Genomic DNA, 25,243 nt, shown 5'->3' with positions numbered 1-25,243 from the left:
AGGGGGCAAGGGGCAGGGAGCAAGCTGGGGAAGGGGGCAAGGGGCAGGGAGCAGGCGGCAAAGGAAAATATGCTTTTCCTCACTCCCCAAGTTGGTTAAGAATATCTCATCCCAAAACATAGGAACTTCGGGGCCAGCCCCGTGGCGTAGCGGGTAAGCACACAGGCTCCACTTTCGCCAGTTCGGATCCTGGGCGCAGACCTACACACTGCTCATCAAGTCATGCTGTGGTGGCGTCCCATGTGCAAAGTGGAGTAAGACTGGCTCAGTGACAATCTTTCTCAAGCAAAAAGAGGAAGATGGGCAACAGATGTCAGCTGGGGCCAGTCTTCCTCAACCAAAAATAATCGACATCAACTTTGTTTTCATAGGGCTCCTCTTGTCTCGAACGCAGGCAGCAACAATCCCCTTCACCAGCCATCCTGCCCACTCGAGGCCTGAGTTATTGCTGCATTACGTTACCTCAGGACTGTTCCCAACACAGATCAATTCCGAGAAAACAATTAGGAAGAGTGGTCAAGTTCCCCACTGCCACAGGATTCTGAGATTCTGAACTGATTCCTGCTCTGAGAGAAAAACAGTACTTGAAGCAGAAACCTAAGTTTCTGTCACACTGCTGAGGGTGGGAGAGTTAGGGTGACTATAACGAGCTGTTCACGCTCTATTTGACCTGCTGCCTGCATTTCAGAAAACCATGACTGCTAGAGAAGCACCAAAAACTTCAAGGCTCCTGAGTCCAAGTCCTGTGAACAACTAGAGCCAACAGACCCGAAGAAAAACCCTTCAGGGAGTGACAAAGTGAAATTCTCCTTCAGTGCGGAGAACAGAGAGATAACTTATCCCAGGTGAGTTTGTAGGGTCAATTCAAACTAACCTAGAGAATACAGAACTTCATGACTTCTAAGCGGATACACGTGTAGCTTCCCAAATAGCCAGCCCAGGAGGTGTAGTGGTTACGATTCTGCGCTCTCCCCGCCCTGGCCCGGGTTCACGTCCCCATCAGGGAACCACACCACCGTCTGTCACTTGGCAGCTGCGAGTTGCTGTGATGCTGAAAGCTCTGCCACTGGCATTTCATGCCAGCAGGGTCACCCACGGTGGACAGGTCTCAGCACAGCTTCCAGACTAAGACAGACTAGGAAGAAGGACCTGGCACCCACTTCCGGAAAACTGGCCATGAAAACCCTGTGAGTAGCAGCAGAGCATTGTCTGCTGTAGCGCCGGAAGAGGAAAGGATGGTGCAAAAAGAGCAGGTGGGGTTCCACTCTGCTGCCCACAGGGCCGCTAGGCATCAGAGGCAGCTCAATGGCACTGTACTGACCACCCACTAGGCACCACTAGGACAAAGCAATACATGGAATATATATCCATATCCTCAAGAAACACCCAGAGTAAAAGAGAAGAGCCTAGATCACACTCAAAAAGTTAGACCACATAATATTTAAATAATTAAATGATACCTGGGATTTGCCTCAAAATCACCTAGGAAGGTTTAAAGCAGGCAGGAACAAAAAAGACACAAGGTTGGTCAAGAGACGTTTTTTGCTGTAACTAGCTGACAGGTATATATGGTGGCGCATACTACTACTGTCTAACTTAATACGTGTTTAAGTTTTTCTATAATAAAAAAGATTAGGCTTGGGTAAAACAAAATGTAATACATGATTAACTGCCAAGTAAGTGACACAGTCAATAACTGCCTTAGTTCAGAAAGAGACCTCCCCTCACACAGGTCATCACACAGGAGGATCAGACGCAGCCAGGCTGAGAGCTACGTGAACGCATCATCGTGGGGGACAGAGAATAAAGTGTTCCCCTCCAGGGTGGAAGGAACCTGAGACTTGCTTCTACCCAATGCAATGTGCCGAAGGTGACAGGACGTCACTTCTGTGATTGTGTCACGTTACAAAAGCTTTCAGATGGCCTGCAGGCTGGCTCTCTGATTCGCTCGCCGGCCTGTGGGGAGGGAGGGCGCCCCCCCGCCCCCGCAGAGGCCGGGGTCTCTCTACGGCGACCCCACACAGGCAGGCTCCAGGGGAGGGGGCTCCGAGCACAGCCCTGCAGAGGGCACAGCTACCCAGAGAAGCTACTATTTAACAAAGGGGCCTTGGCTCAAGCCACTAAACTTGTGATAATTTGTTACACAGCACAGAAAAATAACACAATCACCCATTTACCTGTAAACTTTTCTCTCATATTTTCAGTTCAAAAGCTCCACATTTGCCATGTTTTGTGTAGTGTTTGCCCCTTTAGTTGTGCTATTACTTCTTTAGAGTTTAAAGAAATATTCACTCTAGAAGTCTAGGATATGACAGAAATCCACGTTCACCCTATAACAGGATGACCAGGTGTCCCGGTTTGCCTGAGAGTTTGTGCCAACTGTCAAGGCATAATTAACAGCACATCTTTTCACTCCCAAGTGGCCCAGTTTAGACAATAAACGATCACATTCTCTATATTAATTGTTATCTTTCCAGGCAAAATTAACTTATTCTTTTCAGTTTCCTCCTATTGCAGACACTTCATACCTCTAATCACTATAATTAACATTTTGCTGGACTTTCCCAAGATTGATGATTTCTTTGGCAATGAAGTTCAGCATACATATCAAAATACAATACCTAAGATGCAGACACACTTAATCGAGCCTGCCTTACTTTACATCTGGATGGAGTACAATTACTGTCCACAATGCTGATATGCCCTATATTCCTACAACTCTGATACAGTTTCCAACAACTTATGGTACATACTTACATAAAGTTGTTTTTCAAATAGCCTCTCTTATATAAGTTCACAATACCTGAATTTCTTTAGAAACAGAGTTCTCCTACAGCAATCTCACAGACCCAAGTCCCACCTTAAAATCTATGTTATGCTATGCTAGCCTGCCCTATGCAGGGAAGACATTAATAAATACAGGTGAAGTCAGACACAAGTGTTACCATGTACCTGTCTACACTGATTCCTTTATTTATTTTACAAACATTTTCTTATATGCTAATTGGTGCTAGGTACCATGCAAAGGATGGGGACACTAGTTGACTTATCCTTACAGAAAAGGAAACTGAGTTTCCGCTTTTGTTGTTCACAGATTATTAATAAGTAAGTGATAGTGAAAGGGACATTCTAACACTCTTGTCCCTCAAAAAGGTTCTACTGATTACTGTAGATTCTACTGTAATAGGGACAAATCCAGATTAAAAGCTTACTTCCTACTTGCAAAATATTTTAGTAGTGTACTTACATTAAAAATCATAATATGCAACACAAGAAGCTATTTACAAATATAATTCTAATTTTAAAAACAGGGTAGTTCTTTTAATACATACATTATGTTTTGGATAGGGCATAACAAAGAAAAAGTAGAAAAATTTACGTACTGTCCCTTGAGAGAGAAGCTGGTAGGTGGTGACTAGGAGAGAACATGACGGTGGCTTCACAAGTGCTAATAATGCTGTTTCTTAATACTGGAGCTGGTTACATATGTGTATTTAGGCTTACACTTATATGTTAAGCAAATCAGTGTAGTTATGGAAACACATATAAAGTTAAGAATATGAAATCTTAGAGGTACATCAACAAGGAATATTAATCAAACAAGTATTTTTTAGTGCTTATTATGTCCCAGATGCTATAGGGCACAATAACAATATTGTAATAATAATAGGTGCCATTTATTACCTACGATGGGCCAAGGACTATATTAGGCACTCTACACACATAATCTCATCTTATCTTCAAAACAACCCTTTTAGACATTATCCTAATTTTACAGATAGCAAAACTGAAAACTTCTCTAAATTAGCACTTTGAATCCTTAAAAGGTTGGAAATTTGATTAATACTATTCTTCCTTCACATGTAAATGAAGCAATATCTAGATATAATAAATTCATTTTAAAAGACTTAAAATTAAGTTTTTTAAATTGTAAAATGTTTGAGAGATCAGCAGATTTCACAATTATTCCCAAGTCAGCTGACAAGGACTATTCAGCCAAAACAAGATACTAAAACTACACATTACTACTGAACTTCAGAAATACCACAGAAGATTTTCTCTAAAGCCTTTTGCAACTATTTCAATTCAAAAGGAAGAAGATTCAAAGAAGAAAAAAAACTCTAATGTTAAATTTGATCTGAAAATATCAATGTAAGCTTTTTTTTTAATTTCTTTGCTATGTCCACTAAAAGAGCCTCAACCATGACAGCCCAGTAGCAGCGAGCGCATGTCGAGCCCATATCTTGGTTTCTAAATACCATCCTCCACTAAAAGGAGCCAAGACACTTCGGAGAATAGCTGGCTGCAGGGCTAAGGAAAGGAAAGTACAAGATGAACCTAGAGTATCTTACACCAGAAAGTTAGCAAGTGTTCAAAGGATGAAGAAGACATGACAAAGGGAAAGAGGAGCCAGATGAAATCCACTGGCCAAGTCAGGGACAATCTGAGCATCAAAATTAATAGTAATGATAATGGATTATAATCTATTGTACAAAATAAAAGTCCATACTGCTATAAATAAACTCATAAATAAATAGACAGAAGGGAGGGAAACCTCTTTGTTGCAGCAGAATCCAACTAATACATATAGAAGGAATGACAGTCCTAAAATTAGTGAGTGAAATCTGATGAGGAGCAGTGTATTTACTTAGTCTCAGAAACATCTCCCCCAAAATTAACTATAAAGGGAAACACAGTTAACTTGACAGTGGAGAAACTTTGCAAAAAACCACAACCAAATGATCAAAGCTAACATCACCACCAGTATTAGCAGAAACCAGTATCATCGTACGCCTCCTAAATAGGACACACCACTTCTGTGTATTCCCGCTAAAAAATGCATAAACTGAACCTAATCTTGAAGAAACATCAGCCAAACCCAAATTGAGAACAGTAGACAAAATAACTGGCTTTTATTCCTCAAAAGGTCAAGGTCAATAAAGACAAAGAAAGGCTGAATAACAGTTATTAAAGGGCACTAAAAAGAATGACAATTAAATATACTGCATGATAATCTTTAATTTGATACTGGACATTATCAGGACAACTGACTAAATTTAAAAATGGACTATGGGTTAGTTAACAGTATCGACTTTTTAAATTATACCGTGTTTATGAAAGAGAATACCCTTGTTTTTAAATGCATGCTGAAGAATGTAAGAGTAAATTGGCACGATTCTCCAATTTATCCTCAAATAGTTTAGATAAAATCATGTGTGTGTGTGTATTTATATACACACACATACACTGCACATTTGCTAAGCAAATTTAGCAAAACGTAAACAATTGGTGAATTTAAGTAAAGAATATTTGGTAGTTCCTTGTAGTATTCTTGCAACTCTTCTACAAATTTGAAATTATATCAAAAAGTCACAGTAGCACCCAGTGAGGGGCTCTCAGTAGCCAAATCTAGGATAATCTGAGCATCAAAAATGACTGTAACTATCAAACCAACTGTTACTCATTATATAACACAATAAATAAAAACCCATCACGATACTCAGGAGGGAAAGAGAGGCCGAACACAGAGGAGCAAAGGCCGCTCGCAGCAGTGGGGGCGCCGCGCTGACTCCCTAACGAAACACCGATCACCGAAGACACAGCATTTACTCTGCCTCCCAGGAGGAATTATACTTCAGCTCCAGCTAATGAGACAAAATTCCTTACAGAGAAACGCTTGCTAATAACAACAGAAAGAATAACAGAATTAGAAAAATATCACTTTGCAAAACCCAAAGAAACAACTGAAACTGCTTACATCACTGGGTGCATTGGGGAACAGGATATGGGCAGAGTGGCGAATACCTCAGATTACTTGGTAAGTGCAAAGTGAAATATTTCACTTCTAAGGGAAAGATCTGGTGGTTTCCACTTTAATCGAGATATCAAACAGCCTCACTGCTAATGACACAACTGGCATCCTGCTCCACATGACAGGCTGCAATATGAAATACGTAACATCACATATCAAGTATTCTTGTCAAAAAATGTTCAACCTCAGCCTGATCACACCTTAAGACCGAATTTCTACTTTAGAGGAAATACAAGGCATAGAGGAGCAAACTAAAAGACACCACAAAGAAACCTTCAAACAAATCCAGAAAGGGTCATTATTATATGAGACGACCTGTCTTGTCTGTTCAAAGTCAGCGTCATAGAGAAAAAAGAACCTGAGAGACTCTTCCAGATTTAAGACTACAGCCATATAACACCGAATGTAAAGCATGAATCTCGATTAGACTGCTGTTCAAAAAATAAAAGACCATAGAAGACATTTTTAAAACAACTGGGGCAACTGGAATATGGGCTAAATATTAGATGCTATCAGAAAATTACCATGACTTTTCCTGGGGGAGAAAATGGAGTTGTTACATAGAAGCGTGTCCTCAGTTTTGGATGATTCATCTAGGGCCTGCCTACTTAATCATTCCTTAGAATTCAGTTCCTTCATGAAATATGTCTATGACTTTCAATCTAAAGGTTAAATTTTTTCATTAGAACCTAAATTAAAGAAGAGATGAGATAAGTCTAAGTAAGACTACAAAGACAAGGCTCTCAATCCCCAGAGGGGAGAAGTGCTCTGAGGCATGGGGGGTTTGCAGTCACTATTTCTGACACCACGTGACAGTGCCACGGTGCTGGTCACATCTCTCCCCAAGATTTTCCCTTCCCCTTTCCACTCACCTTGAAACTGCCCTAAATTTTGACTGGAGATTTTCGCCTGCAGGAAGAAGGTAAGGTGCAGACAAATCAAGAAAGGTCCTATGTTATCAAAACTTCACTGATACAGCAAATCCATGATCTGTGATTATGAGTACACAGTGAGCCACGAAAATACACGGTTCCCAGCAGACACCCAAAGAGCTAAAGAAGGGAACTGACATTTCCTGAACTACATACTTAACACATGCTATCTTATTCACCCCTCCCGATAATCATTAAGCAGTAGTTTTGGACAAGCAGTTGAGTATGATAGTTGTAAACAAAGTCTTTAGGGATTCAAATCCCAGCTCCACCAATTTAATGACCATATGACATTAGGAAAATTCCTTAAGCTACTTGTGCCTCAGTTTTCTTATCCAGAGAAGATAACTGCAGTTCCAACCTCATAGAGTTCTTGTGGCAAACACACGAGTTAATATGTGTAAAGGGCTTAGACTAACGTCCAGCACACAGTAATACTACTAAACTGTCACACATATTATTTTTGACCCATTTTATAGATGAAATAAACCCAAGAGGTGAAGGTAATTTGCCCACAGTTCTAACTAATAAATGGCAGGGGGAAAACTGAACATAGGTGTGTGTCAAATACAGAGCTCGCACTCTTCATGACACCTATTTCTCTTCCTCCTCAAATGTCAGGTTCTCCTCAAATAACTCTAAGAGTGTAAGATAGTTCCCAGGGAGTTGTCTTCTCGAGGATGCCAGGTGGCAAAAGACATGAAATTCGGAGCCACGCTTTTCTCCATGTAGCCCCTATGAACAAACCAGTTGCCGTAACGTTGAACTACAGTAACCACAGTAGCAATCAATGCTAAAACTACAGTCACCATCTACAGAAGGCTGTGTGAACTGTAGGAACCAGCAGTGCTAAAACACACTTTGTCCGTTTAGCTAAGGAACTGAATTCATACATTGTTCCTATGGGAAAACGAATAATGAGCTGCAGTCAACTGACTTTAAAAGGATCTGTGGAAATCAATCTGTTAGTTGAAGATTTCCTGCACAACCATTTTCTTCCAATGCTTGTTATTCCAGTTTGGTAGCTTTTCAAAAGGAAGGGCAAATTAACAATGATGTAAACCAGCTCCCACATAACTTCAGTCTAAATTATTATGTTGAAGGGCTTCATTTAGAATCTGCTCATCACTGTGAAATATCTCAGATTTAGTTCCCCTGCAGTACTTACTTGTCACCATAAAGGGCTAGCTGTCCTAAGGTCCCCATTAACTCCAAAACTCTTTAAAGCTGTTAACACCAAACTTTTGCTGTCAATAAAGAAAATGAGAAACAATGAAAACAAATATGCCTTGGTCTCCAACATGTTGCAAAAAAATAAAAAATGTCTGATTTGAGAGCATCAGCATTAATAAGTTAATTACCCACAGGACAGTTAAAAGAATATTTAATAATCCAAATTTTGCTGTAAAAATCACGTATGGTACCAGCCTAACGGTGTAGTGGTTAAGTTCACACACTCCACTTCGGTGGCCCAGGGTTTGCAGGTTTGGATCACAGGTACAGACCTAGTACCACTTGTCAGGCCATGCTGTGGCAGCACTCCACATAAAATAGAGGAAGATGGGCACAGATGTTAGCTCAGGGCCAATCTTCCTCACAAAAACCAAAAAAAAAAAAGAAAATCATGTATGAAAAAGACCAGGAGAACATACACAAACATCTTATCAGTTACTAGAAACTGATTAATGGTTTACACATTTCTGTCCATCACAAACATTTATTCCTTTTATAATCAGTAAAACAAAAAAATCTCTTATTAGGTATCCAGGTAACTAAAAGAAAATACTACACAGCTGTGCAAGGCTGGGGGTTGGAAGGGGACTGAGTAGTTATGAAGAGGAGAAGAATCAAGCAATTAGTTAACTACACCCACTTCCAGAAAATGTCAGCCATTAATAGATTAATGCAAAATCAAGTATAAATTCCAGCAGTGTAGAGCTCCAATGCTGGCTTATAAGCAGGGTTAGAGGGAGTTAATCTAGTTAGCTTAAAAGATACCTAAACTAACCAATTGCTGCTCCCCTTTAAAAAGCACAGTTCTTGAGCTCCCCACCTTGTTTCTGAAAGGACTTCAGATGGCAGTGCTCCCTTAACCCAGCAGTTATGGGCTGAACTGTGTGCCCCAAAAAAGACATACCGAAGTCTTAACTCCCAGTAGCTCTAAGCCTCCTTAGAAACAAGGTCTTCAGAGAAGTAATCACGTTAAAATGAGGTCACTAGGTGCGCCCTAAACCAATCTGACTGCTGTCCTTATAAAAGGGGAGATTTAGGGGCCGGCCCAGCGGTGCAGGGGTTAAGTTCCCGCACTCCACTCCAGGGGCCCGGGGTTCGCAGGTTCAGATCTCAGGTGCGGACCTAGCACCACTTCAGGCCGCGCTGTGGCAGGCCTCCCACATGAAGCAGGCCCAGCAATACTTTACACACATCCGTATTACTTTACCCAGTTACTTTTTAAGTCAGTTAAGAGAAGAAAGGAGGAAAAAAATGCATTTATAGCATCCCTTGCAGTGAAACAATTACAGTCATGGGTCCTCTGCTTTTGCTCACGTGGACGTGAATTACTGTCTGAAGTCACTTGCTTTCAGCCTGATCAACCTCCTTTAGTATTTCTTGTGAGACATGTCTGCCAGCAGAAAGTTCTGTCAGTTCACCTCACATAGTATTAGACGTATATATTTCCTGGTTCTTCTTTTTTCTCTTAACATGTCTCTTCTTTTCTTAATCTCTCCTGCTCTCTTCATTTTCCTCCAGACTCATGAGCAAAACGAGAAAACAAAGTCCCTAAATGTCCAATTTTTCGTTTCAACCTATTTCTCTTAGTTTACTGCAATATCAAATTAATTATGGTAGTCATTTAATAACTGCACAACAAAAATCTTGTGAGCTTTGGCAATCCTGAAATTAGAATTTCTTCTAATATTATCTTTAAACGTTAAAAATCTCTCTCACATCCTACAAGAATCTCTGTATGTTTCCACTTTGCATAAGAAAAATCCCAGGTACCCTTTCCTACCCTCTCTTCCTGAGGAGGCACAGAGTCTGTTCTGAAAATCTTTTCTCTAAACCTCAAAGATTATCTTTTCATGAAAGCCAGCTGTCATTTGAATTATTATAAATATAAAAGGTTTTGATCTATCTTAAAGTCCTAAAATATATTCTACATATTCCCTGTGGAGCAAGGCCATACAGTATCCATTTTATCCATTTTCATGACCTTTCATGCTACAAAGCCTATATTTACTAACTCATCCAAAGTTGTAGAAGTACAGGCAGATAGTTTTCCTCAGTGCCCCACTGCGTCTTTACGTTTCTCCGGCTGAAACTGGAGGTATGCCAACAGTACTCAAAGTAAAAATTCACATTTTGCTACTCCTACACTTAAAACAGATAATAACCACCTACGAACATCCACTTAGCGCAAAAGGTATATGTTTACTAATCCGCTCAAACTCCGTTCCAACCCTTCAGCACAGCCCGAAATTTATTACAAGCACATCAGGAACCAACTTTCTACATTTAACAGAATGCTGCCTTATTTTTTAAAGTGAACACTGTATACACACTGTGGTAGCAGAAAAATAATAACTCCCTCAAAATGACCACATGCTAATCGTCCGTTGGAACCTGAGAATATGTTAGGTTACATGATGGGGAGAATGAAGGTCGCTAATCAACTGACCTTGAGATGGGAGGTTATCCTGGATCATCTAGACAGGCCCAAGGTAGTCACAAGAGTCCTTGTAAGTGAAAGAGGGAGCAAGAAGAGCGAGTGTCTGAGGGAGGCGATGTGAGAAAGGCTGACCAGCCGCTGCTGGCTTTGTGAAATGGACGAGGGGCCACCAGCCAAGGAATGGAGGCAGCCTCTGGATGTAGGACACAGACTCTCACCAGGAGCGTCCAGAAAGGAAGGAAGCTCTACCAACACCTTCATTTTAGCTCAGCGAGACCCCCTCCAAACTCCCGGCCTCCAGAACTGTAGGATAATAAATTCATGCTACTTTAAACCAACAAATCTATGGTAATTTGTAATAGCATAAATAGGACGCTAGTACACATGCAAATTTTTGGTTCATTTTAAACATTACAAATAGAAATAAATGCACTCTAGTATCGCTAAAATTTGAAAGTTAAAATGACTGTATCTGATTAGTTCATCTAGTTTTCTGAATCATATGGTTAAGGGTTTGAAGTTGCTTTAATAACAAGAGTATTAAGTATACGACTTCAAAATGAACATACTGAAAATGGAAAATAAAAGAAAAACTACTTTGTCAAGCATTAGTGATTAGTAAGTCTTATTAATTAGTTCAGATGCAAGAATTTTCATTAGAACCCCATGTTACCTTTTTTTTTTTGAGAAAGATTGGCCCTGAGCTAACATCTGTTGCCAATCTTCCTGTTTTTTTTTTTTTTTTGCTCTCCAAAGCCCCAGTACATCCTAGCTGTAAGTCCTTCTAGTTCTTTTATGTGGGACGCCACCACAGCATGGCTTGATGAGTGGTGTGTAGGTCCCCACCCAGGATCCAAACAAACGAACCCCAGGCCACCAAAGCAGAGCGTGCAAACTCTCTGGGCCGGCCCCTGCATGTACTTATTCACTTGTAATACGACAAAATTATGTTTAGACATGAAAAAAGTTAAATTTTATTTTAAAACTTAGCTTGACTAAATTTATAACTTGGGGAGTACAATTATGAAAATATTCTGCATATGTAAGAAAATTTACATCTATATAGCTTTACACATGAAATAAAGAATTAATCTATATTCTCTCTAAATGTTTTTATAGTATTTCTTTAAAATAAAAAACTTATATGGGGCTGGTCCCATGGCCAAGTGGTTAAGTTCGCGCACTCTGCTGCAGGGGGCCCAGTGTTTCGTTGGTTCGAATCCTGGGCGCGGACATGGCACTACTCATCAAACCACGCTGAGGCAGCGTCCCACATACCACAACTAGAAGGACCCACAACGAAGAATATACAACAGTGTACTGGGGCTCTGGGGAGAAAAAGGAAAAAATAAAATCTTTAAAAAAGAAAAACTTATAAAAGCAGTTAAAATTCTATTCTGAACCCCTAATAAAATGCTGGAAAATGAAAATGTGCCAACAGTATTACATAACCAAACCTTTCTAATATGATAGACATTGAAGATAAAAGAGAATTAAAATGAGCAGTTCTGACCTAGAATGAGCAACATAATCACAAAGAAAAATGTCCATTATACATTAAGTAAAAGAGAAAGTTGCAAATAAATCTGTAGATTCAATGTGTGGGATGGAAAAATCACTCACTCACACTCACACACACACACACCCAGACATCTGCGTATGCACAGGCGACGTCTAGCCAGACACACCCACTCACACAAGCAACGAGCTTTTGGAAAGCACTGCCCCCTTCTCTTTGAAAGAGATGGATTTTTTTACTTCACACAATTTTGTACTTTTTAAGAGAATAAATGGTTTATTTTTTAACTTTTTAAAAATGTAGAATTAAAAGAAACTACTATTTCCTAGATAATCAAATGTCATATTACTCTCTAACTTGTGTTAAATCTGAGTGATTCAATTCACTTTTAAATTCCTCATTTTGATAGTTCAAAACAATTCATTAATTCCTAAATTACAAATATCTATTATATCTACTATTGGCATTATCTACTATTCCATTTCTAAAAGTGACCACGTCATTATAGTTCAGAGTCAATAATTATTAAACATAGCTTGTTTGCAAAAAAGCACAGAAGGATAATAAGATATTTACCAACCACACCATGTTTACCCGGCATGTAATTCTGGGGGTTTTACAAATGTTCTGTCATTAAATTCCACTTCTCAACTGGGCCACACCTATTCAGTCCAGCCTTCTCCCAGGTACAGTACCAAGCAACATTTACCGAGGGACTTGTTAACTTTGATGTCAACCAAAAATGTTCCCAAATATCCTAGCTCTCTTTAATAATACATTCTAGATTTATCATTTATAAATTTACCCATATCCAAACCCTCCCACACCTTTATTTCTGAGATTCCAATTGTAACTACCTAGTAAGCAGTCACTCATTAAATGTTAGATCTCTATACAAATTCCGTGGGAAAGCTGAAAATTACAGAAGTCACACACAACTTTACAAAGTCTGCTAAGATGACCCAAGTCATCGTTAACAAAAAAATGGCAAGAACATCACAATAAAGCCAGGCTCTTAGCATGGAAATGGTCTAATAACTACAAGCCGGTTCCAGAAGCGAAAAGCAAAGATGGCAGGGAATTAAAGCCAATAACAACTGGGGGGGACTCAACAAACACAAATGAGGCTTTAAGTACACAAGGAAGTAGAAACGCCCCAAAGAGCAGGGCCACAGACGCTCGGAATGAAAGTAACCTGAGCAAAGACAACCACCCAGTCTGTAAGAACAAAAATTATAAAACAAACTACAAACAGAGAGCACAAAGCAGGCAACAGACTTCACTTGTATCTTTTTAGTTAAAAAGGTCAATAGATAACGTGTCCAAACAAGGAGACAATGATGCAAATATGCAAGTGCAGATGACAGGCTAAGGCGTGATTTTTATAGGAAAAAAATAATAAGCCGTTGAAAGTCGCTTCCTTTCAGCTATTTGCTAAACTGAAGGTCAAAGTCAGTCAAGGCAGCGCTTTAACCAGGCGTGGTCACACTCAGGTCTCCGTGAAGCCGGCTTCCCTGGGAGGGAGATGTAAACCGCCTCAAATTAAGAAAAATGCAGTACAAACAAACAAACTAGTAAACTAGAGGAACTAGGAAAAAAAATGCAAACTTTCTGAAGAAGTACATATGCAAACAATGGCAACAAAAGTAATAAATTTGCCTGGCAGAGTCAAAGCACAGTGTTTTTGGTTTTGATCAATTATATCCAGTTTTCAGCCTTCAACATTTCAAAATAGTTCTAACTTTTGTTCACCTTGAAATAACCCTGATTTCCATCAGTCTGAGGAAATCATCGGTGCTACATTCTTACGTCCATCAAATAATAGTGAAAACACTTGATTTCTACTCCTTGCCTGTTCCTAGATGAACCAAAGCGTCATCATTCAAGGCCAAAAGTCTGAAGCCTTCTAAACATCACACCCTGTTTCGTAGAAACAAGAACACCCTTCCTCTGTTATTTCAAGACATCTTCCTCATGCAAACTTCAAAGCACCAACCGCCATCCCCAAGGTACTACCTTCATCATCCTGCACGTGAGTATCTTCATAAAGCAAATTAAACACCAGGGAATCTTTCCGATATCAGTAAAAAAAACACACAAAAAACTGTGGAACAATATTCTAGAAAAAAGATAAGCTTCAAAGACTTTTACACCGAGATAATCATGTACCAGGCAGAGGAAATGTTTCTGCCTATGGGATCTCGTATTATAAACATATTTCCCATCCCAATAAATGCAGGCTTTTAATTTATCCCCTCCTTGCCTAGGACCTTCTTCACCGCTTACTTTACTTGTACGTAGATGGGCTCTTTCTAGGGTCCTAATTTGAAAGAATTACAACAGTTCTCTTTTCAGAGATCCCTGAAAAACCCAGGTAGACCAATACTGTAGAAATTAACACAATTTCTGTAGTGAGTAATACTGTAATTTGAGACCTTTAAAAAAAAAAACTTTACTAGAAGGGAATTACTGGAAGTTTGCTGACATCAGAAGTTAACTGCCCCATCAAAGCACAAACAACTTGGCAAACAACTGTACGTCAATAAGAGAAACAAGATACCTTATTAGAAGAAAAGAAAATGCTCTATGCACTATAAACTCATAATATATTAAAAAGATCTTTTTAAAAAAGAGTAATCTAAAACTTTGCTTCATCGATTACCCGAGCATCCTAAGACCGGGATCACTGAAACACCCATCATCAAGCTGAAATGACTACACGCTATCAAAGGCAACTTGTGAGCTGTGTTGTCTCCCACAGTCCACAGCAACTTAAGGTGCCTTCTTCTATCCTTTCCTTATGAGGACAAATAGTCCTACCAATAATGATCATATAATAATGATGTTAATTTCCATTTACAGTACAAGGACTTTCACATGTATCATCTTATTTCACATTAATTCTCTCATTTCATTTAATGGAGACGTTATTACTCCATTTCATAGCTGAAATCAGGTAAGTGATCTATCCAAGTACAAATAACCAGTAAATGAAGAAGGACTCAAAGCTACACACACACAGAAAGCGTAGAAGTTAGGGAGAAAAAATCCCTAAACTCTTGTTTTAAAAGGAAGGAAAAACCATTTTATCTCAACCACGAAAGCTGCAGTATGTTGGCTTGTCTTAGATATTGTCATGGATTTGGGAGTCAAGAAATCTGGACCTCATCCCTAGTTTATGTGAGGATGACTTGAAACTTGTTTTTCCAATCTGTGAAAGCGAGGATAATATTACCTGAGCTTTCCTAGGTCTAAATGGACCTTCAGGATAACAGATATGAGAAAAAGCATGAGACTAGCCAAAAAAGATAAGGACTACGTGATTTTGAAATATCTCAAAAAGCAATCTACATACTGTTACCTTTCTTAAGTGTGATAACTGTATTGTGTTATTGTTATATACACTGCCATTTTGTTTTAGGTAGGTTTCATGTTAAGCAGTATTTTGTTTTTTATCCAATCTGATAGTTCCTTTAATATAATATAAATTTATTCCATTTAGATTTATTGTAATTATTGAAACAGAGCTTATTTCTTCAACTTTATTTTGGTTTTCTGTTTTGTTTTGTAGTTTGTTTGCATCTTGTTTTTCCTATTTTCCTGCCCTCAGAGTTTTAGTAACAAAGCTTAAATTTCTGCTGATTTCAAAGCAAGAACATTCATTTCTTGTATGGGTGTATATTTTATCCTTAATTTTTAACGTGTATATATACTTTAAATTTTCTAATATTGGAGGTTCTGGAGGGATAAGACAAAGGTCTTAATAGGTTTTAACTACCCACTGAATAGTCCTTCACCCCACACCATCTTGTTATTTTCATTTTATCTTTTTTTTAAAAAAAAATACAAGTAACTTTTTAACAACATAAGGAAATTTACCAACATATTTTTATCAATTCCATTGTTTCTTTATCCCCATAACTTTCCTCAGAACTTTGATCTCCTCAGGCTAAATACATATTTTAATGAGAGTCAACAGTTAGTAAACTCTCTTGGTACTTCTTGATCTGACCCCTGCCTCCTCTCCAATCTTATTTCTCCCAAGACCCCTTGCATGCCAAGCCACCTTCACAGAACCTAAAAGCAGCACATTATCCCATGACTCTACACCTTTGCTCACATCCGGAATCCCATCTCTTCACATCCACACAATAAATGACTTCATCTCACAAAGTTCAAATCTCTTCCAGGAAGCTTTTTCCCTAAAGCCCTCTTCTCTCTCCCAGAGAAAAATAACCACTTCCTCTTTCACGTATATTTACCATTACTTACATTAATAGGAAAATCATCTCATCACACTCATTTGTTTTATACATCTATCCTCCTTCCCAACCTTTTTCTCATCATGGCACACACAAAAAACAGTATCTATACAGCCCACAGGAATATACAGACAAGACTGTTCTCACCTGGATGTGACTGGTAAGGGTCTCTGGTCAATCCAGATTCTTCCAGGCTGCCAAGGGGCCAAAAGGATTACTTTCTCAGCACAACTATACCCATTCAGGGCACACTACATGGCAAGCTCTGCGAGACCAGAGCTTACCAGTCATCTCTGTCTTCTCAGAACCCACATACACCCCAATACAATGCAGGTCTCCATTAATAATTCCTGAAAGTACTTACTGAAGAAAAGCCACTCTTCACAAGGAAAAAACAGTCATTTTAGCTTAAAAGAAATAAATCCTCCCCCTCCTCCCATGAAAAATACTTATTCACTATTAGGCATAAGGCTAATCAGGTCACTAAAATAAAATCAAAGACAAGAATAGTCTAACTCCATTAAAAGATATATGATTTAAACCATTATTCACAAGCAGGAAATGCACAGATGGTTCCCACAGCTATGAAGCGTTTCAATAAGAACATATGTCAGTTATCACTGAAATAAACATCCACTTCTTGTTTTAAATTGGAAATAAATTTTTAGTGGCATGTAGCTTTAGACATGTGGATTACTACAGATGGAGATTCTAAGCAAGCTTATACATCACTCTGTAGACACTACACAATTTTTAGAAAAAGCTAATGGTCTTTCTTAGCAAGAAGCAACAGAAAAGCCTAAGCCAGAGAACATGCAGGATTATGAAGAGCTACAGCACCTCACACAATCATGTTTGGTATTAAATATCTCGTACTTGGGGCTGGCCTTGTGGCCGACTGGTTAACTTTGTGCACTCGGCTTCACTGGTCCTGGGTTTCTCAGTTGTGGTCCTGGGTTTGTAGGATCCTGTGCGCGGACCTACACACCGCTCATCAGGCCATGCTGTGGCAGCATCCCACAAAGAACTAGACTGACCTACAAGTAGGATATACAACTAGGTACTGGGGCTTTGGGGAGAAAAAAGGGCAAGACTGTCAACAGGTGTTAGCTCAGGGCCAATCTTCCTCACCAAAAAAAAAAAGAGAGAGAGAAAGCATATGTTAAATAAATGAATATCTTGTACTTTACACTATCATAAAATTCTTCTTGATTGTGTACTTTTGTAAAAGTAGTCAAAGACTTAATAGTTTTCGTTCCAAAACAAATTATGTATATAAACTGTCTGTCTCATCTTCTAATACAAATTCTGTGCATAAGATTTTAAATGATGAAACTTATAAATAGGTATTTTCCACAATACTGAGTCTCTGAGAGTTTTCAATTCAGCAACCTGTAACTCTTCACAATAGCTAGCAGTTTCCCTCTTCTTCCAACACCTTAAAGTACTTCACAGATACTTAAACAATCCTCTTCCAGCCCATGTGATGAGAGAGAAGAGGTTTCAGACAAAAGCAGGTTGAGTAACTGCACTGCAGGCCAACAAGAGATGTTCTTCCAGTAAAGGACAGAAGTAGAAGGGAATTAAGTGCAATAATACAGCCCCAGTAAACAACAGGCAAAGTTGAAAGGAAATAAGGCCTGAAGCTGACTTTAATACACACAACTCATTCTAACAATGACAAAAAGTGAGTGTGCTTTTTTTTTGTTAAGTAGAAAAAATAAGGTAAGATTTTTCCTCTAAGAATATATTTCCAACCTATCTAAACTTCTAAACATGTTTGAGAATGTCACAACCTAGACCATTTTATTCCCTGACAAAAGGAATGAAATCTCTTTCTACAAACTATTCAAAACAGAGAAGGTCATCTACATTGTTAGTTTATAATATTATAACCCAATACACTTAACTTCAAAATAAGTTGGTGCCTACTCAGAGGTATATACTACTAATAAACTAATGCTTCTTAGGATGAAAATGAACTAACTGCATTTCATAAAGCCAATTTCAATTCTGGCTACTAGTGTTTGTTGAGCTAACGGTAATCAGTAGTGCCAGTGAGCCCTTCCTACCACACCAAGGGGAGGAGGTCACTTGAGAAGGTAACACAGTTGTGCGTCATTTAACAACAGGGATCCGTTCTGAGAAGAGTCGTTAGACGGCCTCGGCGTCGTGTGAACGCCACAGAGTGTGCTTACACAAACCTAGATGGCGTGGCCTACTACACACCCAGGCTACACGGTACAGCCCCTTGCTCCGAGGCTACAAACCTGCACAGCACGTTCCTGCACTGAGTACTGTAGGCAACTGTAACACAGTGCTAAGAGTTTCGGTATTTAAAGATAGAAAAGGGACAGTAAAAACAAAGTATAAAAGATAAAAAACAGTATACCTGTCCAGGACATTTACCGTGAATGGAGCTGCAGGACTGGAAGGCGCTCTGGTCAGTGAGCGAGTGGTGAGTGAGCGTGCAGACCTACGACATCGCTGTACGCTGCTGTAGACTCTATAAACACCGTGCACTTAGGCTACGCTGAATTTATTAAAAAATATTTTTCTTTCTTCAGTAATAAATTCATCTTAGCTTACTGTAACTCTTTTACTTTATAAACATTTTCACTTTTTTCACTTTTCGACTCTCGTAATAACAGCTTAAAACACAAACATATCGTACAGCTGTAGAAAAATTCTTTCTTGATATCCTTATTCTATAAGCTTTTTCTATTTTTAAACTTTTTTTTTTTCAGTTTTTAAAAAACTAAAACTGAGACACTAACACACATTAGCCTAGGCCTCCACAGGGTCAGGATCATCAGTATCACTGTCTTCCCCCTCCACATCTTGTCCCACTGGAAGGTCTTCGAAGGCAGTAACATGCGTGGAGCTGTCATCTCCTGTGATAACAACGCCTCTTCTGGGACACCTCCTGAAGGACCTGCCTGAGGCTTTTCTTGAGAAGGTGTCACTCTTTTCAGAAATATGTCCATGGCGGTTTGCTTGGTTTGTTTCTTTTTCTTCATCACAGACTTGCTTGTAAGCAGATAACGCACCATGAACACCCCTCACTGTTACTGAAAACCTACAGTGTTACAATGAATACGTCACTAGGCGACAGGAACTTTCCAGCTCCATTATAATCTTATGGGACCACTGTTGTATACGCAGTCCATCACTGACCAAAATATCGGTACGTGGTGCATGACTGTAATAACTGCCAAGGCTACAGATTACAGTAGGCCACGTACCATCCTACCGCCCTACCAAACTAGGTACTATTCTATCCCCATCTACAGATAAGGAGAACGTGGCACAGAGAAGCAGTTTGTCCAAGGTCATACTCACAGCTAGGGAAATAAATGCGGAATGTTAAAAAAGGTAACCAATTCAAATCTTTTTTTAATGGTATTGGCAAAGGAAAAAATGCCAAAAATTAGTAAAGAGCTATGTGGATTAGCCTATTAATGAATAAAATGGTGGTATCACTAAATGCTTTTAAAGGAAGAAAAGTATATTTACTTTGGACTGTAATTTTCCATAAATTCTGTAACATTAAAAAAACTGGGAAAGTAGGCATAACTCATATTTACCTATGTCTAATTCTTTGCTCCTTATATTATCTAAAACATGATTAGAGCTTCCAAAATTATGTCATTTATAAACTCTCAACAGATCAGAGACTACTGAGTTTTAGATCTAAAAGGAAACAAACATACAAGGAATATTTATTAAAGAGTGTCTACTCCAATCCCTCTAATTTACAGATGAGAAAAATCAACTCAAAGTTTTAACAGACTTTCCCATATATACAGATCTAAATGTCAAAATCTAGACTAGAATTTCCCTTCTGTCCAACTGTTCTTTTTAACATACCACGCTGTAGGATATATAATAAAATACTGCGTTAAATTTCTGTAATTGAGCTACCGAAAGAGAAAAATCAGAACAGAAGTTGATTATTTAAATCTGAAAAATGAAAGTTTCTGGAAAGGAATTAATGCTAAGTAAACAAATGCTTAAATAATCTCTCCTGAAACCATGAAAGTTTCAGAAGAGCTAGAATAAATACAATTTTAAAGGCAGGAAGGAAGAAACTTGCAAGTGACAAAATGGAGGTGGGCTCAGTCTCTGGGGCAAAGCCTGGAATCAAATAAGAGACATGTTGTGATCACATCTGGCTGAAACAGGCCACATGGACAGTGCGTGGTAGGTAAGTAAGTAACCTACTTTGAGATCTATTATGCAAAGATGAGCCAGGGGCGGAAGGAGAAGACCAGGAGGTGTGCAAAGCCATGGGATATAAAATAAGACCAGGGTCTTCACACACACGCCACATAATTGAAGATGGTATTGAAACTACACTTTTTAAGCATATTAAACATTCCAAATCCCAGTGGTCTTACCTTTATTTGTAATAACTAGTAAGTGCCTAACATTAGAATAAACCCACTATCTCATAAAATTCCCTTTCTACTAACTATGCAACCTCATCCTCTAATAATCATTAAATAACCTGTCAACGACCTGGGAGCCTATCACTGTGCCTTACTGAGTTAACAATCTTGCCATATTATCATTTTAAAACATTAAACTCTCCATGTTTATCCTGAAGTTGTACAAATTTTAACACTAACAAGACAATAGTTCACGGCGAAAATGAAATGTAAAATTGTATCTAGGGTATAAGCTTAATTAAGTTTTTTAAAAGACAAAATATGCTCTAGGAGGTAAAATAAGTTATTTTCTTTTTGCTTCCTTGAGAATTTCCAAACTCTTTTCATAGACTCTTTTCTCAAATTTTCTGTGACAAGAATGTGTCATTTTTAATGACCAAAATGTATTTCAGCCAAATTCAAAAGATCAGAAGGGTTAGATAAAACTTTTGTAACACTTATTCTAAATGTTCTCTCCCCAAGCTCCTCACAGACATGCTCAAACACTCCTGCCAGTACTTAACCATTAATAGAACAGAAGACTCCTTATTTTTGATGTTTTCATCCCTTTTAAATTAACACTTACAGTAAAAACAGCAAAATTAGATAAGTAAAACAATGGCCACTCTGAATGTTCCTATCATAGAGGCACTATTTTGTTAATGAAATATTAATAAAAATTTAACATTTTACCAATAAAACAATTACATCCATCCTATTTCTTGAGAAGTATCAAGGAATTTTATTATTCAACATAATATTCTGACGGCATGAAGAGGAGACTGACGCCCCGTTCAACAAGCCTTGGGCTTCTCGGGGTTTTTCCCCTTTCCTTGCTTTCCGGAAGATCCACACACCTTACTCAGACTGACCTCACCCAGTGAGACTCAAACAAGAAGAAACAAGTAGGCAGCTTCACCTGCGACTTCTTTCAGCAAGGAGTTTAAAGTTTACCACAAGGAGGGTGCCCTGCTAGGTACAGGCTTTTTCGAAGTAAACCTGTCAGAGCCACTGAGCGGCTCACCTGTGGCCTCGGCCTCACGGACACCAGGCTCTACCGGATCCATCTCACGCCCGTGATGGGAGGTGGGCAAGGAGCCAGGCCAGTCCTTCCCCCACAACAACTTCTCCTTCATCTAATCCCCCTCCCCAACAAGCCCTTCCCAACCATGACTCCTACAACCCACACAGGAGGAGACCACAATCACCACAGTCCGAGCCCCATTTCTGGAGCCCCTTCTCTCCCTGACAGCCAGGACCCATACTATCACTGTCTCCCCTGTCTAGGCCACCAAAAGCTGCTCCACAACTCCACCTCAATTTCAAAACACAGGCCCCTCCATAGGTATGTGGCCACTTTTCCCATTACTTCACAATGATTAAGTATAATATTAAATACTAGGTAGCTACTCTGTGCCAGGCCTTTTAGTGTGAAGCAAAGAGGAAAAACAAACACCATGTGACACTGAAAATGTATTATTCCACAGACAAATAACAACAGGCATTTCTAGATGAACCTTTGCAAATTTATTCATTGCAATCTAAACAATCACTTATTTGGGTCAGGCTATAATACTAAGTTCAGAACAACAAACTTTACTAATTTTCACAAGTAAGCAGAACAACAGTGATCTGGAATAAGAAATGTCTGAAGAGATTTGCATGAACAGTTACTTAACCCAAGTAAGATACTGTTGATTTGCCCAGGTACCTCACATTGAGAAATGAAAAAAACCATGTAAACTTCACTGATTTCAATTCATCACCCATGCTTTCACAGCCTGCTGACTCTCTGAGAAGCATCACTCTCTTTAGGTCCAGCCCTCTTCTCTCCTCTCCACTCCATCTCAGGCACGCTTACCCAGATTCATTTCCCTGGATATCGCGAGGGGAAACAAAAGGTTCTGGGAAAGTTTTCTATTGTACGCAGTAGTTAGTGCTCCGGCAAACTGCAGAAACCAATGACAGTCCTTCCCCTTAAGACCTCACAATCCAATAAGCAGATAAGAGAAAAATGTACAAGACGGTAAGTATGATAAACGCTACTGAAATTCCAAAAAGCTGTGAAATTATAAGAGGAGATGGACAGCAGAGGATTATTCAGGTCAGTCTACCTGCTTGAGAGAGGTATGAACTCGCCAGGTATGGGGGGGGGCAGCTCAAAGCCTAGCAAAACAGCACCTCTGAAGGCTTAGAGGGAAATATCTTGGCTTTTCTTGACTGTTAATTTTGTAATTCTCAGATCAGTTGCAGTTTGCTTCAGAGAATAAGACTGCAAATTACATTGAGATGTTTACCATTATTTTGGGAGCACATGAGAATTTATTCAAATATGAATAGAGACACACCCAATTTTAACATTACTTCTGGAACCATCTCATTTGGCCAGGCAGATATTTCTGTGTTTGCCAACAATGCACACACACCTCATGCAATTAAGGCACCCGAGTGGAAGCCTGAGGAAGAGCTCGGAGTCTCACACTCCGGAGATCAGAATCACACTCACTCAAGGCCTGACTTGGCAAATCTGTCTCTGCCTCATTTTCCTAATCTGATTATGGCACATATTATATTTATTAATACATTATTTGAATATTGTTTGTGTCTCTCAACTAGAATGTACACACCATGAAAACAGGGGCTGTCTTGACCACTGCAGCATCCCCAGCACACAGCACAGGCTCTAACACTTACTAGGTGTTAAACCCGACAGACTTGAGTGGATGACTGGTCAGGAAAGAATAACACATCAGCCTGAAAGCCCAGACCTCGACAGTGAACTATGACCAGACAATCTGCGTAGCTCAGCAACCTGGCAAGATTATCACTTTCAAAGACTTAATTATCACATTCCCTTTAAAATAGAATAATAATTGTCTTACCTAAAAATAATCCAAATGAACCTTGGAAATCGTTTTAATATAGTCCCTTTAATATCAATGCTTTCCTAAAATGTAAATTGTGAGTAAAAAACAAACATCCATTGGGGAAAATGGATTCTTCAATGATTCATTCTTCAATATGATTTCTTTAATACTGTAGATTTTAACCCCACCTGATTTCAGCCATTTTTTTACACCCTTCCTCTGCAAGCGGTATAGAATCTGCTTCTAAACCATCTTTCCGATCTCATTCACCACTCCTTAAAGAAAGGCATACAAAATGTATATACAGGTATATAAACGTATATAGGCATATAAAGGTATATAAGATGTACCACCCTTAAACCGAAGATTGCTTGGGGATCTCCTATATGCAATCGGGTGCGTAAAAAGGGCTAGTAAGAAATAAAAGGGAAGATTTCAGAAGTCTTTAATAGCATAATCCCTAGGCCCACGTTGCAAAGAATAACTTTTTTCTGTGATGGCTCATAATTAGGACTCCTAGACGTAAGCTCATAAGGAGCTAACGAAACGAATTTGCCCCATCGTGTGGAAGACCGTGGTCCTTCCGGCCAAGCACAAAAACACCGAGATCGAAACGCACGCACGTTTTGCATTATTCGGAACTTTTCAATAGGCATTAGCACTTTTTTCCCCTTAAAGTCTATTTAAAAGCCCCCATAAAACACACACAATAACCCTTGCAGTCAGTCCCTGCACAGAAACACTTTAAGCCACACAGTGATGTGGCTGGTGTATTAAAGTAAACAAATGACAGGAAAGCTTAAGCTGTTTTTCAAGATTAACGTTGATTCCCAGAGACAAGACTGCCACCTGGACACTTGGTTGGAAAAGGGAGAGCTCGTCCCTCCAAGACAGAGTAGAAAATGGGAAAAATTTCAACAGCACTTACTTAAAGTTTCCACCTTCAAACACACCCCCTTCCCCTGAGCGGGGGGTGGGGGACTCGGCCTCGCCAGAGGCGCGGGGACTACATCTGCACTTGACTTCCGTCCCCTCCCGGGCAGGACTGGGACCCCGCCTCCGGCCGGCAGCCCCCCACCCGCGCCCAGAGACGCCTCCCGCCTGGCGCCCCGCCAGACGGAAATGGACAGCGCGCCGTCCGGGTCCTTCCACCTCCGACCAGAGCCAGGGCCGCGCTCCGCCCGGGGAGACGCGGGCACTCGAGGCCGGGGCACCGAAGACCCGTGCCCGCCCCCGCCACCCCCAGCACGGCCGCCCCCTGGCGAGTCCCCCTCGCGCCGCCCCGGCTCGCCAGGCGCCTTCCCCTTTCCCGGGCCGCTCATCCCCGCGCTGCCGCCGCCGCCGCCGCAGCCGTCCAACCGCCCCCGCCCGCCTCGCCGCCCCCCGCCCGGGCCCGGGCCCAGCCCCCGCGCTAGGCCCCGCGGGCGGCCCGGGGGAGGCGCGGAGACCAGGGCCGCCCGCCCGCCCGCCCGCGGGGTCCCGGCCGCCCTCCCGCTGCACCTACCATGGTACAGATGGAGGCGAATTTGGAGACTGTCATTAGGATTTCCATCCGCCCAGCGCCATCTTCCACCCAATCACAGCGGCGGCGGCGGGCGGGGGAGGAGGGGAGCCGGGCCGCCCGCTAGCACCGCAGCCCGCGGGCGGACCCCGAGCCGCCGCGGACCCACGCACCGAGCCTGCGCTGCCGCCGCTGCCGTCGTCGCCGCCGGCGCTACGGCTCTCCCCGCCCCGGGCCCCAGCCCCCGCCT

General features: G+C 40.4%; 1 protein-coding gene across 1 annotated transcript in view; it reads right to left on the bottom strand.

The window, feature by feature from the left end:
- Positions 1-25,237, bottom strand: part of USP12 (ubiquitin specific peptidase 12) — an 86,690-nt gene extending 61,453 nt beyond the window's left edge. Inside the window, exon 1 of the mRNA XM_046664331.1 lies at positions 24,997-25,237. Coding sequence (XP_046520287.1) covers positions 24,997-25,044 — 48 coding nt within the window. The 5' untranslated portion in view covers positions 25,045-25,237. The remainder of the gene's footprint in view (positions 1-24,996) is intronic.
- Between the last annotated feature and the right edge of the window lie 6 nt (positions 25,238-25,243).

The sequence above is a fragment of the Equus quagga genome, chromosome 6, assembly GCF_021613505.1.
Source record: "Equus quagga isolate Etosha38 chromosome 6, UCLA_HA_Equagga_1.0, whole genome shotgun sequence".
Classification (NCBI taxonomy): Eukaryota; Metazoa; Chordata; class Mammalia; order Perissodactyla; family Equidae; genus Equus; species Equus quagga.
The sequence above is the reverse complement of the archived record's forward strand: the minus strand, read 5'-3'. Positions and strand labels throughout refer to the sequence as shown.